At 39.6% G+C, this 14947-nt stretch overlaps 1 protein-coding gene across 7 annotated transcripts; it reads right to left on the bottom strand.

Annotated features, from left to right (window-relative positions):
* Window positions 1-6700: 6700 nt before the first annotated feature.
* On the bottom strand, window positions 6701-14727 carry LOC102701725 (serine/arginine-rich-splicing factor SR34-like). Of its 7 annotated transcripts, none has more exons than XM_015837831.2 (15): window positions 14640-14727; window positions 14126-14217; window positions 13550-13615; window positions 10799-10873; window positions 10570-10669; window positions 10442-10488; window positions 10313-10370; window positions 9317-9366; window positions 9071-9127; window positions 8835-8977; window positions 8704-8745; window positions 8384-8446; window positions 7220-7260; window positions 7075-7149; window positions 6701-6987 (listed from the first exon to the last, which is right to left on the bottom strand). In XM_015837831.2, exons 2-15 carry the CDS (start codon window positions 14210-14212, stop codon window positions 6977-6979), a joined length of 915 nt encoding a protein of 304 aa, XP_015693317.1. In that variant the 5' UTR covers window positions 14213-14217; window positions 14640-14727; the 3' UTR covers window positions 6701-6976. The 7 variants fall into 7 exon arrangements, 4 of the variants coding, with proteins under 4 accessions (XP_015693317.1, XP_015693318.1, XP_015693319.1 ...); XM_015837832.2 differs by having other exon boundaries at window positions 7220-7241; XM_015837833.2 differs by having other exon boundaries at window positions 8384-8425.
* Window positions 14728-14947: the final 220 nt, after the last annotated feature.

Genomic DNA, 14947 nt, shown 5'->3' with positions numbered 1-14947 from the left:
CTAGATATTCATAACCATGGTGGCAGCAGTGGTCGTGGCAGCTGCGGTTGTGTCTGCCTAGGGACAAGGATGACCCCTTCCCAACAACGGTCGGTGGTGCTAAAGTTTCCTGGTTATATGTGAGAGTGACCATCCATCGCCCCCAAAACCCATGGTTTTTGCCTCTCCTTGCTTGAATAACACACCTTTTTTATATGGGGATCCTTTGGCTTGCAGATGGCACTCTGCAGACATGTTTGTAAGCCACTCCTTTTTCGCCACGGTGGCATCTACGACCAATGGGGTCACTCCTCTCAAGCCATATATTGTACATTGCATGAGTAATGCTGCGATATATACAAAGTGCCGTGTTACTGCATTAGTTGGTGATCTTATCCGTTCATTTACAAATCAATGATTTGAGATATACTACCTCTATCATACTCGAATGTATAGTTTTGAATATTAAATTATATCATTATATATACATATATATACTCTCTACAAAATTAAAATTATATGAAAGTGCATTTAAATACAAATCTAACAACATAACATTCATTTTTTGGATGTGCTAGTATAATTAAGATTTAAAAGTTACAAAGGCTGATTTTCTAAAAAACAAGAGCATCTTATATTCTGAAATGGAGTAAGTACTATTATACTCTCTCTATTTTTTAAACGAATGAATTTCGGAAACCCCCATGTTTTATAGCCAATATATATCACATAAACACAAATTTCAATTTATTCTGTTATATAACCCTATGCTTTCCATCCAATTAACACAATACCACAGGTTTAAGGGTGAGAAAGTGCCACATGGGCAAGTGACATGGTAGACTTGCGCATCACCGTGACCCAGCTGCCAGGTCAAAAGCGTGGCCTACTGGGGCGGAGCGTACACACCTGTGGAACAAAAGCACACGTCTGTCCCTCTGTCGTTGCGTTCAATAGTATAGCCAACTATTAACTTTAATTTATCTATAGTTAATCTAATAGCTAATTTATATAATAGTTACCTATAAAACATTAATACATAGTTCACATGTCATACACACTATGTCTTATAGCCCGTGCTGCAGCTGTAGCTGACTATGAAATAGTAGCTCACTACTCTTCTCTCTCCTTTCCTATCTCTTTAAAATATGTTTATAGTTGGCTTATAGCATGCTATTGTACCTGCTCTAAGGCCACCTCCAATGAGTGTAGTTTTTTACATATATTTTAATACTAAGTAAGAATGAATTGTAGGATGATTTGTATTATGAGTTATTTGCTAAGAGATAAACTCTTTAAGAAGTTGTCTTTTAGAATGCTTAGAGATAGGATGTTATCTCTATTATTGGAGGTGGCCTAATCTTCCGCGATCAGGGAGATGGATGGGATCAAATATCGCTAGCAGTAGCAGCTAGCATTCGTTCCTTGTCTTGAGATGATCTCGTATGAGTTGGAACCTAAGCACGCTGGTTCCCACGCTCAGCTGGTTCATGCTTCTTCTGATGGGGAATAAATCCAACCTTTTGATCCTTTTTGCTTGTCTTGTCAAGAAAGAAGGGCAAAAAAAAAAAATGCAATTTAGGGGATCTTTGTTAAAGGCATTGCATAATGCAACTGCTGTTGTGTTTGTCGTAATAAATTTGGCAACTGCATAGATCATTCTCTGATTTTACTTTTTTGCAAATATACGAAGCTTTGTGCACTAATGTATTATTGTTTTAGCAGATGCATCTAAGATCCTAGGTTCAAATTTCTATAGGAGTATGAATGTCAGATTGGGTATTTGAAAGGCTAAATCCTCTACTTGAGCTAAGTTCTCAAAATAAAAAAAATGACTGCATATATTCAGGTGGATATAGAGGTCAGATAAAAATACTCTTCTTTAAAAAAAATATTACTCCAGGAGATAGAAAGAAATTATATGTACACCCTACACCTGCTGAGAGTAGGTGGGGAATGGAATAGGGGAAGCACTCTGGTTTTTATAGACCATTCGCTAACATCATATGCATTCAAACAAAGTCATTTGTTCCAGGTATATGTACAGAGATATTAATAGAGAAATAAACTATGATAAATACCCATCAACTTTGTAAATAAAGAAACAAAATAACAAAACTGGCAAGGTTATTGGACATCAACAAAATCCACTACTTTCTCTGTAGTGATAGCACTATCCATTCAACTTGATCCTTCATTTAGCCTGCAACATGGCGATGGATTTGCTCATGTTCTCTCAGCTATCCTTTTGATTTTGATCCACTTGACCTTAAGATCGATTTATTGCAAAATTAAGAGTGTGCCGCATCCACCCATCAGACCAAATTACATTCTGCAACCAGAAAAAAAATAATTGTCAGCAACCAGAAAGAAGTGATATCTGAAACAAAAATTACACAAATGAGTGGGAAATAATCTACTGTTGTGCAGGGTACCCTGGCATACCCCTCAATAAATTGGTATAAAAAGAAAATATTTTGATACACCTCAATAAATGTAAAATGAAAGAAGCTGAGAGGGTAGATATATGGAGGTATGATGAGAAAAGATGAGAACAAATTTGAATAGAAAGTGATTGATGTGAAGAAATAGTGTTGTGGATATTATAGAAATGAGTATATTATGAAATAAAATCTAATTTTTAGAAATACTTTTATTTTAGAATAGACGGAGTATTACATGCTATTACTGAATCAAACTACCCCACATTCTTCTTTGCTCTCTTCTTACTCCATCCTACATTCCTACTCCCATCCCATGGCTTCCAACTTGCTCACCAAACATGGTTAGTATTATCATCCTTCTCCACCTTCCATGGCTCCAATGTGGACACCAACAATTGCCACTTCACACATTTGAGAAATCTTTGATCATGGTGTGGGTATAGAATCCTCTTATGTAGGTCATGGTGTTGGTCACAATACATGCAATGCTATCCTCATTACATAGTATTAGTGTAAAGCCACGCATTAAGCCAAGATCTGCCAACACTGCTACATTGGCATTTAAATTAAGCACGACTAGATGAGCATGATAGAGCATTATGTGTAGAATTTTGTTCAAAGTACAACTAACATTTGGACGACTGCACAGTTGTTCTCCAATCTAACGGATGCACAAGTATAATTAATAGATTTTTATTACTTGGTTTGGCTTGAATACCTCTTCGTCATCATTATCACTCAAAAGACTCACAAAACAAACCAACAATAATAAATGTCATACACAATACTCCTATATTGGATGTGATGACTTATCCAAGTGACGCACCACAAAGTCAGAAGTCCACCGCTTAATAGCAACAGTTTGGTTCTACGTTATAATTATGATACCACTAATTTCAGCCACATTGTCATATACGTGCAAAACTCAAAATTCTTTTTTGGCTCAATACTTTTGTGATAGAAGAGAGAAATCTAAGTGGAGATTATCAAACAATTTTATCAGTGTGGAAACTACCCTCAATAACTATATGCAAGAATTATGTTATAAAAATAAAACACTATAGCTGACCAGTTATACAAGATAAATTTATTCAGCTATTCATAAACAAACAAATAAAATGTGATGCGCTACACTCCTATTTTGGATGTGACGAGTGACGATGCACCCCATCTTATTAATTAGTAACAGTTTGGCTCTATGCTATAATTAGGCCGCACTATTAAAGGCTCCTTAAGAACACAAAAGTTTCATTGGATTTTTACACAAAACATTTTAAGTCCTCTAATCTTAGGTAGCCAATAATACAGCCACGTACCTCAAAATTCTTTTTGGCTAACTTGCCCTACACCAAGTAATCGCCACATGTGGGTGAAAGAAATGCCTTGGGTGCCGCCTTTCTATCTATTCTATTTCTCTCGACAGCAAACAAAAGCATACAACTTACTAGCACTAACAATAACAACCACACAAAACAAACCGGGCATAATATTCTTTTTACATGCAAATAGAAGGTTGTTTAGAGGGTGATTGCTTGGCTTTTTATAGAAAAGGTCAACTGGTACATTTACAAACGAAAAATAACTAATAAATAAAATTTTTATAAACGTATTCTTATATATTTAAAAGTTAAGGCTACAAAATAAACTTTAGTTAAAATATCGAAACTAACTTTAAATTTATATAAGACTAAAAATTAAATTTTTAAATTATAAATTTAAGTAGAAGCGAAAAGACAAGTCGTGAGACTTCGTGGCCTGAAGAACATTGCTAGTGACAGGGACTTTTGGACGACACACCCTCATCAAAGCATACACTCGCTCGTCATCGGTTGCTTTCGTAACCCACAGAATCGAGTGCTACAGGCATGTGCATATGGTGGAATTGGTCCACTGATGGCGGCCTGCTTGGAAAGCATTTTTTGTTTGCGCCATATAAACTGAAAACACGTGGCCGATACCAACGAAAAATAATTGGAGGATAAAGATTTATTTGGAACAAAGAAAATGTGGAAGTTTTTTTAGGATTTAATCATCTAGAAAATTTCCTATATGGCTATTTGGAGCAAAGGATTACACACATTCGAAATCTATAAAATTCCTTTGAAATGGTTCCATGCGTGAAGTATTTTGATTGTTTGGTTTTTTCATGAAAAGATCAACATTACATTTGCAAATGAAAAATATTTTATGAATAAAACTTTTATATATGTATTCTTGGCGATCTAAAAGTCAAGGGTGGAAAATAAACTTCACTTAAAAAACTCCAAAATCAGCTCCAAATTTAAGATTAAAAATTCAAATTTTGACTTATAAGTATAAGCAGAAGTGAAAAGATAGATGAAGATCTTTAGAAAAAGTTGGCATCAGGTCTAATCCCTTGAAAATTTTTATTTGGACCTCTAATATAATTGATGTGCTTTTCTACCGCTTATTCAAATAATTTTTTGTATGTTTTTCTTTTATTTTGCAATACTCTGTTTGGTATATGCATTCTTATAAAAAAAATCTATTGCTATGTTTTTACCATTGCTGTGTTTTAAAATGAACTTATCCAAAGAGATTAGAGTTCAAAAGACAGACTAGGCATGCGCTTAGAGCAACTCCAACAGCTACCTATTTTAACTTGACATCTCTGTTTTTTGGCAAATTGTAAAAAAACTGTCTCCAACAGTTTGTCATCCGGATTCCTAAATTTTAGCAATTTGTCATATCTTCTCGTTTATGCGTATATATGGAAGTCCGAATTTCACTTGACATAAAAAAAGTACGACGCTGGGTTTCTCTCGCACCTTCGCCTAGAAATTAACGTGGAGTCCCGATGTCGCCCACTGCCCGAGCCGCCGCCGACCGGCGTCCCACCGTCGCTGAGGCTCGTTCCCGCACTCCGCGGCCCGTTCCCGGCCGCGGCCCCTCGCCTGCTTGCCGTTGCCTGCGTCGCCCATCCCCTCCCCCCCCGCCACCGCGCCCGCCGCCCGGTGCCGCGCTCCAGCGCCCGCCGCCCCACGCACAGCATTGCCCTCGCGCCCCCGGCGCCGCACGCCCGCCTCCTGGCGCAGCGCCTCGCCCCGCCCCGCGCGCTTTACCCCGCAGCACGGCCTCCGGCGAGCATTTCCTGAAAAATGACGAGTACAACAGGTTCATAGTTAATCCTGAAAACCGAAATGCTTAATTGATTATATGAAGTGTTGCTTGTGCTCATTGATCTTGTATTGCTTCTCAGACTAGTTGTTCTGTTCTAGTGTTCTTCCTTTGGATGAGTGATGCAGTTGGGATGAGACGGTGCAGTTGGGGTGAGGCGGGTGTGACTTTGTAAGCAGCAAGCACCTTCGACTTGAATTAGCAAGAGCAGTGCGGCATGGCGCCGGACGTCGCGGGCCGGCGACGGCGCTGCTCCGGGTTGCTGGATGCGATCTCCCTCTCGTCTAACGTCAACTTCCAACGATCTTGAGGACTGATTTTATTTTTTGCAAGTGTAGTATCCCTAACTCTTAGGGATGAAACATTTTTTTCTTTACTATATTGTTTACAAACTTGCTAAAACATAAGATTTAGGAAATAAAAATTGGGTAACTGTTGAAATTGCTCTTAGAGAATGCCTAATACATTCATCTTATACTTCATCTACAAAAAAGAGTACACTAAAAATATGATCTAGCAATTCATCGAACACGTACTTCATATTTAGCCATCATCCATATGGAAAGAAAAAAAAACTCCATTCTCTCTCGTTACTTCAAATGGAGATGTAGCATATACTTAAGAAAAAAATTTATGGCTAATATATATTTATAGAATATAGTTGGATATGTACGAACATATATATAGAGAAAGAAATCTTTCTTATATGATCATTTAGACAAAGATATAAAATACCAAATTTAGACAAAGATATAAAATACCAAATTTAGATAAACAGTTAGACACGCTATCAGCCTCGCTCATCCCACCTGACGAGGCAACTAAACAGTCTTAAGGTTATTAACGGATGCAAGCGGCAAGCCATACCTTAAGCAAACAATCAAACACGCCCGTAGAGATACCCCTACCAAGCGAAAACCGGACGTATGACGCTCATAAGCCGTTACGGAACAACGGTACAACAGTACGCATCAATGGTTGCCCAATAATACCAACTAAGCGAGGAAAGCCACTTTATATAATCACAACATAATAGGTCCACACAAGTACACAACCACAAACTCTTAACGCAAACAACAATGGATGAAGCGACAGTTGAACTTAGAATACAGCAGAGTTCATAATAGTACTCTATGGAATGAAGTTAAAGCACCATGTGCTACGATATATGTTAGATTGGTGATGACAAGTAAAATGCTAATGCCAAGGCATGTAATACATACAATCTTTCCGACAAATATTACGACATGAACAAGCAACAGTTGAAACAACCACTTTCTAAATGTGAAAGTAACAACAATTCAATGGTAAAGACGAAACAGGGAAACCATAATCCACGATCTAATGCCTTCCAAACTCAGCTCAGCAAATCATTATGAAATATAACTGGCACCTTCAAGTGCATCCATCTTCACTCAGACTTCGCCTGAAAGGAAGCACAGATCATATAAATACAAAAACTTCAATCATATTAAAGGCTCACAAAAATACAGAGCTTTTGGTGAATGTATACAGGAGACTGGGATCGGGATAAACTTCTGCTCTTGACAGGGCTCCTGCTTGCAGACTTCTCGCGGGGAGGCTGAGGCTGCACGAGACAATGGTTACCATATGGAACAAATTTATAGAATATAAGTTACGTTGTTTGGAAAACTTACAGAAGTAGCAGGGGATGGGGATCTTGATGGTGATTTGCGAAATGTTCCAAAAAAGATGAAATTGTTAGCAAGCAATGCTCTATTACAAGAGTTTGATCCAAACATAGGTGAATATGGTAACATCAACACACATGAGAGCAGCAAACATTAAAGCTAGGGAGGAGTGTTTTGGATGAGCACAGGTAAAGAGCTCACCTTTTTCCAATGTGCATGTTATCTTTTGAAATACTATTGACAGACCTTAAAAGTAAATGTTGTTTTAGAAAGAGGAAATCACGAATCTTCCAAATGAAGACGAAGCCACGATGGATCACACACTTCAGTTCTAGCTATTCGCTGAACACACTTATTTCATTGAAAAGTACTTTAGAAATAAACTCTAACATTAAGGTGAGGTCTATATTTGAGAATAGGGGTGCATGGCCAAGTTTACATTTGAGAACAGAAATGTGTAAGTCATAGTATTTCGATTATACCACGAAATGCACTCCATAAGTCCATATATGTTTAGCGCCAGCCCTATCTTTGCTCCATAAATCCTATTGCTGGTTGTAGTCCACTTGTCATACAGTATGTCACTAGCCAGCAGAACTATCCAACGTTCCAAACCATCGTCTGGTTCTCAAAGCATCCAATATCCTACCAATGCAACCCAGATCGCTGCATGTCCCAAATCTAAGAAAGACAAGAGCAAATTTTCAACAACAAATGACAGCTATCCAGTTTTCTGCATGTTTAATAATCAAGAGTGGAAACTCAAAGTGCATGTACAGAAGAAAAAAATGCATCTCGAAAGCATAAGATGTAAAGTACAAACCAGAAAGGAAATTACAAATTTACACGAGAATATAAAGAGCCAGGTCTACTTCATTTTATGAAGAGAGATATGTGAATCATGTGATCTATCACACAGGCTATGAGGCTAATCACATAATCAATTTTGAATGTTCAATATTGGAGGCGGTCCATTTCTTAGAAAATCATGTGTAATTTTTAAATAGCAAATATGAAGATAATGCATGCAAATGCTAGTTACTTTCTTAACTTTGTAACATAGTATTAATTGGAGAATCTTAGTACTGCACCATTGGAATGAATCGAAAGCTTTTCATCAACCATGTAATATGTTGTTAAAATTCAAAATCGAAATGGAACTATTCATACCTTTCTTTCGCAGGTGAGGGAGACCGTGAAACAGACTTAGATCTGGAAGCGAAGAACATCAAACTGTAATAACTCTCATGTTATTGTTACCATAACTCATTTGAGTTGTTAATAATATTTCCTTTCTTGCAATTGTCAGAGAGAGATGGAATCACACAGGCTAATCACATAATCAAAATTGAATAATCAACATTGGAGGGGTTACATTTCTTCAAAAATCATGTCTACTTTTAATAGCAAATATGAAGATAATGTGCCAATGCTGCCCGTTTTCTTAACTTTGAAAAAAAAAATCAAAATCGAAATGGAACTGTTCATACCTTTCTTTCACTGGTGAACGAGACCGAGAAACAGACCTAGATCTGGAAACAATAAACAGCACGATGTAATAACGTTCGTGTTATTGTTACCATAATAAACTCATTTGAGCATTATGAGATTTGAACCATACCTTGGACTCCTGCTTCTGCTATAACTACGGCTTCTGCTTCTGGAGATAGAGCGGCTTCGGCTTCTGCTTCTTGAGATAGAGCGGCTGTGGCTTCGGCTTCTGGAGCAAGAGCGGCTGCGCTTAGTAGAATTGTACTCCTTGACCTGTTACAGCACATTCCCATGAGTATGTAAATTTTCAACTACTGATTAGGTGAAATGAAGTGCAGAAACAACACATTTTCAGTATGACCATACCCTGACATATGCCCGTGAAAATGCATTACGGAACTCTGAGTCATCAAGCTTTCGTATCTATACCATAACAAAAAACTGCATGTCAGTTTTATCTTCTTGGAAACACAAGCACATGCATGATTGGGGAGAAAGTAGGTGTCTAGCATATCACAAAGTTCCCTTTTTCTATTATTAAAGGAACCAGCCATAACATGAATTTCCAGATGGCAGTGTACACAGCATATGCATAGAACAAATTCAACTTACTGCTTGTTTCATATCCTCATAGTTGGTATAATCAACAATTCCAACAGTTGCTGCAACACATAAAAAATTTTAGTAATAAGAACTGCTGAAACATAAATGGTACAAAATAATACAGATTGAATGACCGTTGTGCTATCAAACTACTAGTCCAATTCATACCAAAATTAACATCAGCAACAGAAGAGCATGGTTGTTAAGGCGTCGCTGCAGCGGTAAGGCGCTACCAGGGAGCATGGCGTCTGCCTCGCCTTGCCAAATTGTCTAGGGCGTCTGCCTTGACACTAAGGCATCACAGTGGCATCGCCATGGTGGGTAATGGCGCTATAGTGAGAGAAAAGGACGCCATAGAAGGGGAGGGGGGAGGTGCGATTTTGCCACGGTGGACCCATGCGCGTGAAAAAAAATTGGGCGCTAGCCTTTGTGTGCGAAGGGAAAGGAACATGGTGCTACTTTTTGGCGTGAAAAGGAAACTAGCGCGCCAAATCAGATCAGATTAGATCAGAGGACTAGAGGGGGCAGAAAGCCAGCAATGACCCCACAGCGACCCCATCGTCTAGTGATGCCAGCGACGATCCTTTGCAAGGACGATCCAAATATTTTCTTGTCTCCCCTGCTCTGCTCCTTCCTCTGCTTTGTTCCTTCCTGTGCTCCTCTGCTTACTCTACTCTTTTGTGACCATCTATCTCTGTTCTAAAAGTTTATTTCTTCATCTACTAATCGTCTGCTTACCCTCTGTTCCTTTCCTACTCCCTGACCATGTTCTTTGTATTTATAGCAGATTGATGCTCTTCTCCTCTGATTAAATTAATGTATGTTAAAATACATGTTTAATTTGCTATCATATTAGGTTATTTTGTTTGCCACCTTATTTGTTTTTGACCATCTAAGGTGTTGCCCCGTCTTACGCTTAACCGCTATAGCGGTAAGGCAGTGTGGGGCCGCCTTACCGCCTTAACAACCATGTAGAAGAGCAACTTAAAAGTGTCCAGTACTAACCTCCACCCTCACGATAAACATCAGAGAAACAGACATCACCAGCTCGCCTCATATGATCCTGAAAATGGAAATAAAAATCAAGATTCATGAAGCATGAACAGTTGTATGGGAGGTCATCTGCATCCATACCTTGAGATCTTGCCATGATGCTGACGAAGGTAATCCAGTAACCATAACTGCACATTCCATGAATCAAGCAAATAAGAACACTGATGTATCCAATCAAGATTGTAAAAGTTGAGTACAGAAGTACGTACCACGGTAATCAGTACGTCTAGAGGCACCACGGCGCCCAGCACTGCTATTGTTGCTTGACCGATCAAAAGAAGGGCCTCTGCCACCATGAGCTAACTCCACCTAAATAGAGGTATGGAAAAAACATTATGAGAAAGATCATCTTTCTTGTCACAAATAAATAAATAAATTTCATCTTCACCACCTGGCAGTCTCTCAAGAAATATGACATATCATGCACGATCGACTTACCCGCAACCTGTGGCCATCAAAGTCATATGCATCACGGCCATGAATTGCATCCTGCGCATCACGGGGGTCTTCAAACTGCAAAAGGAACCATGTTTGTTATTCTTCTTAGACTCTAAGGTGCTATCTGTGCAATCAGTTCTAGATTAATTTTGACAAAACATTTCTTAAGAAGTTAAGATAGTTCAGCAAAACTGGATTTGAAGCTTCTTGTTAAGTTTCCTCTAAGGCCTAAGGGTGAGTTTGAGAGTGAAAAAGAAGATCACATAGAATGAGGCAATTTATTAGCGCATAATTAATTAAGTAATAATTATTTCACACTTGAAAATGGATTAATATGATTCTTAAAGCAACTTTTCTATAGAATTTTTTTACAAAAAACACATCGTTTAGCAGTTTAGAAAGCATGATCATGAAAAACAAGTGATTTTTTCCTCCCTTCATGCCAGCTCAAATGCAGCCTAAAGCAAGTTTGTGTGACCTTTTTATCTTTATACTATATGGAAAGGCTCATTGATGGTATGTCAATTTTCCTTCATCCCTTACACTTTTAGTCCATCCTCGTCGCCCAAATTCCTCATGAGCTTAAAGCAACGAAATTGGGTTTTTCCATTCTCTTGCCTACATGCTAACCCTTAAGCTGCCCCTGCCACAACTACAGGGTCCTAAGCCTCCATCTCCTTTTCTACTGCTACATCCTCCTCTTTTGTCCTTGCCTATACTTACGGCAATTAATCACAATTCACACACCCCTAAACAAGCCCTGCTCACATCATATCACTGTCGTTAGTTGTGACAGTTGCCAATGAGAAACCACAGGTCCAATATACAAAAGCAAGATAACCTTAAAACATAGTTTTTTTTTATTGGTGCCAAGATCTGCCCATTCTGCTATTCCTAAATATTCAGAACAGAATATAAAAATGTGTTATGAAAAGAGCAGCAGTAGTAGCAAGGCAAAGCAGGAGAACAGTAATGTGTGACCTTTAGGGGTTCATAGACAAGCAAGCAAGCCAGTTGAGGAGTCCACTAGTGGCAAGTTGTTGCAATAGTATATTCCTAGGTTTCAGCTCTAAACTAATTGCATGGTTTGCTAAGAGATGCCTGTGATATAAGCTGACATAGAATGTTTTACCATAAAACAACAAATTTAATCATCATCTTGCATATAATTGCCAGCCTTAAGAGCCTCTTGCTATGGTTGGGAACAAGTCCAGTCAAAGAATAGAATGAAAGCACTCTGATTCCCCTTCTCGCTTCCTCATATTCAAAGCTGAAAACACTCCTGGGTTCCTAACACATCATTCTAATGGAACCTCCAAAATTTGTTATCCAGGGGTTGCTTTATTTCACACCAAGCCGAAGTAGTGTTATGAAAATTTGCCAACTTTCGAGTTTTCACCATACAAAAAGAATTAGTAAAGGTTCAATGTTCTTTGGCTCTCCATTTATTGTGGATCACCATTGACTAAAAACTAGACAACCACTTTGGGCTAGATATTGATTAAGCCAGTGTTCGCGGTCAGTTTTCATGTGCTAATTTTGTTCACAGACCCCCAAAAAAGGAACATATCAAAAAACAAGATGATGACTTAATAAAATGGTACTCCCTCCATCCAAATTATAGGAACTTCTAGCATTCAAAATTTATCCCATAATATAGCAACTTTCATTAGGACATAACCGGCTCAGATATCAGCATACGTATGTTACGCATCAATAAACCAAATGTGCAAACTTTTATATAAGATTTATTTGTTATACATTTGAAGAAATGTCACTGCACCATGAGTTTTGTGTATTACCATTCGTAGAAGTACTTGCATGGGTGAAGTGAATAGAGCGAGCATACAGAACGGAATAGATGATTAATTAAAGAAGTTGATTGAGATCAGCCCACAGTCTTCCTCAAATGTTCTCCCAAGTTACCACGTCACTTTTGGGCCATGCTAGACAAAACAAAAAGTTCCACATGTTTTGGATTTGATTCAGCCCTCCTGAGAATTAGCCGCTCATCCAGAAGGATTCTCGAGGCTCATGAGTACTTGTTGGAAAGCTTATGAAGTCTACTTTCATGTGGTTTTAGCCCCACGTCGAAATTTCTCCTGAGCTGTCCAAAATCTGCAAAATGAGTCACGTACCTCTTCCAGTCTGAATTTGTTTTGGGCCTTAGGCCTTGTAATTGAGTCTTGCTTGGTTAGTCGATATCATACACGACCTTCCACCTCATGTAACTCAAAAATAGCCAGCTGTCATCGCCATTAGGGTTTGAGTTTTGCATAGATTTTGTTGTCCACATTGCAATTTCGCCACTAGATCAGTTTGGGGAATCCCAAATTCATGTGCTTAATCTTTCATCCGCAATTCATATTGTGATTTTCTTGTCTTCTGAATTTATTTGATTGTTTGTAAGAGGAAAACTTTCGTGGTGTGGTCGATCACGTGGGAGCATGGTTGATAGCGAATTAGCGACTAGACGTGCCGGTGTAGTGGTTATGATGTGATGATCGGCTGATCAAAAACTTCTTGACATCGCCAAATCAAACCTATTGGAAGATCAGGCATCTAATCTCATCATTTGATGCGAGCCCCTCACCATTTGATTTGACATATGTCCTTAATACCCGTGAAAAAAACTCTAGAAGTGATTATATTTTGGGACGGAGGGAATAGTTCATATTATAAAATGTGAACAAAAATCTAGAAAGAATATGCTCATGGCAAGTAGTCAATATAACACCCATAATCCCTTACCTCAACAAAAGCATAACCAGGAGGCCTTGGAGGAATTTTCAAATCAATATCCACAATACGGCCATACTGCACAAGCAAAAGTAATGGGAAAAAAAGTTAAATTCTATATGTATGAATATTCAATCTAGAAAATAAAGATATAAAAAAACTTAGTAACTATGTGATGACAATTGTTCTATGCTTCTACCTACATCCTTCCATAGCACCACATAAGATGGCAACAGCAAAGAGGTGCCAACTAGGTTAAAAAAAAAAAGAAAGGCCCAACTGACTATGGCAGAATTGACATTGAAGAAATGCTCCAACCAAACAACAGAGAACTGTAGGCAAATATATAATTCCACACTCTCATATGTACCCACTTCACTTTAATATAAAGCTAAGAAAGCAGTATTGCCCCCAACATTCCAACAACACCCATAACCCCTAAATATTTGCGTCTCGAAGTCCTGAAAGCAGCTACAGACGGACTCGTTGATACCAAAACAAAATTCATACTAATCTGCCACTTCACTACCAGAGGATAACAAACACTATTACATTGCACACGACCTCCTAACGTAATTGGTGCCCCACCTTATAGAAGAGATCCTCCACCTCCCTCTCGCGGATGTCGCCGGGGAGATTGCCCACGTAGATGGTGCAGCTGTTGCGCCGGCTCATCGTTCCTGCCAGACAACACATCAGATGGCCATAGCGTTAAACCCAAGCACCACAATCACGCCTACAAACTATTCAGGCAAACAAAACGAGGTATAGCGTTGCATCTTAGCTCCCCCCTGACAACTACGAACCCAACTGCTGCGCCGCCGAATCGAAGAAAAAACCCTAGGGTTTAGAACCGCGCGGGCTCCCGAATCTACCGGAGAACCAAGCAAACCAAAAAAAAAAGCCACAAAAATCCAACCCCACCCGCCCCGCCCCGCCCCGCCGAGACGAGACGAGAACCAAACCAAGCAAGCGGCACAGAAGAGCACGCTCGAACTCGCGCGCAGGAGGAGTACTACGCTCCCCGAAGCAGCGGCAGTGGACTGGAGGGGAAGGAAGGAAGGAAGGAAGGAAGGAAGGGGGGAGGGAAGACCCAGCTCACCTGCGACCCTGCGGCGGCGGCGGTGGAGAGGGAGGGAGAGGCGGCGGCGGCGGCGGCGGAGGGGTCGAGAAGCTTCGGAAGCGAGCGGCGCGAGGAGGAGGAGGAGACGACGCGGCGTGCGGCGGATATTGGAAAAGGAGACCGCGTGCTTTACGATTCGCGCTGCAGGGCCCACCCGTCGGTCACCCTAAGGCCTCCTCGCGCGAGCGGGGGGTGGGCCCACAGCGCAGTGTCCCACACGGCTCGATGGGCTAACTCGTAATAAGCGGAGAAACACGAGGGGCTTTGTAGAAAAGTGCCGCCTCCTC

This window comes from Oryza brachyantha, chromosome 5, assembly GCF_000231095.2.
Source record: "Oryza brachyantha chromosome 5, ObraRS2, whole genome shotgun sequence".
Taxonomy (NCBI): domain Eukaryota; kingdom Viridiplantae; phylum Streptophyta; class Magnoliopsida; order Poales; family Poaceae; genus Oryza; species Oryza brachyantha.
The sequence above is the reverse complement of the archived record's forward strand: the minus strand, read 5'-3'. Positions and strand labels throughout refer to the sequence as shown.

Excerpts from the sequence above, each read along its gene's own strand:
- LOC102701725 (XM_015837831.2), bottom strand. The coding sequence starts at position 14,212 with ATGAGCCGGCGCAACAGCTGCACCATCTACGTGGGCAATCTCCCCGGC. Across the intron at positions 13,616-14,125 it reads TGGAGGATCTCTTCTATAAG|TATGGCCGTATTGTGGATAT; the intron begins GTGGGGCACCAA and ends TTGCTTGTGCAG. Across the intron at positions 10,371-10,441 it reads CATCATGGCAAGATCTCAAG|GATCATATGAGGCGAGCTGG; the intron begins GTATGGATGCAG and ends TTCCATTTTCAG.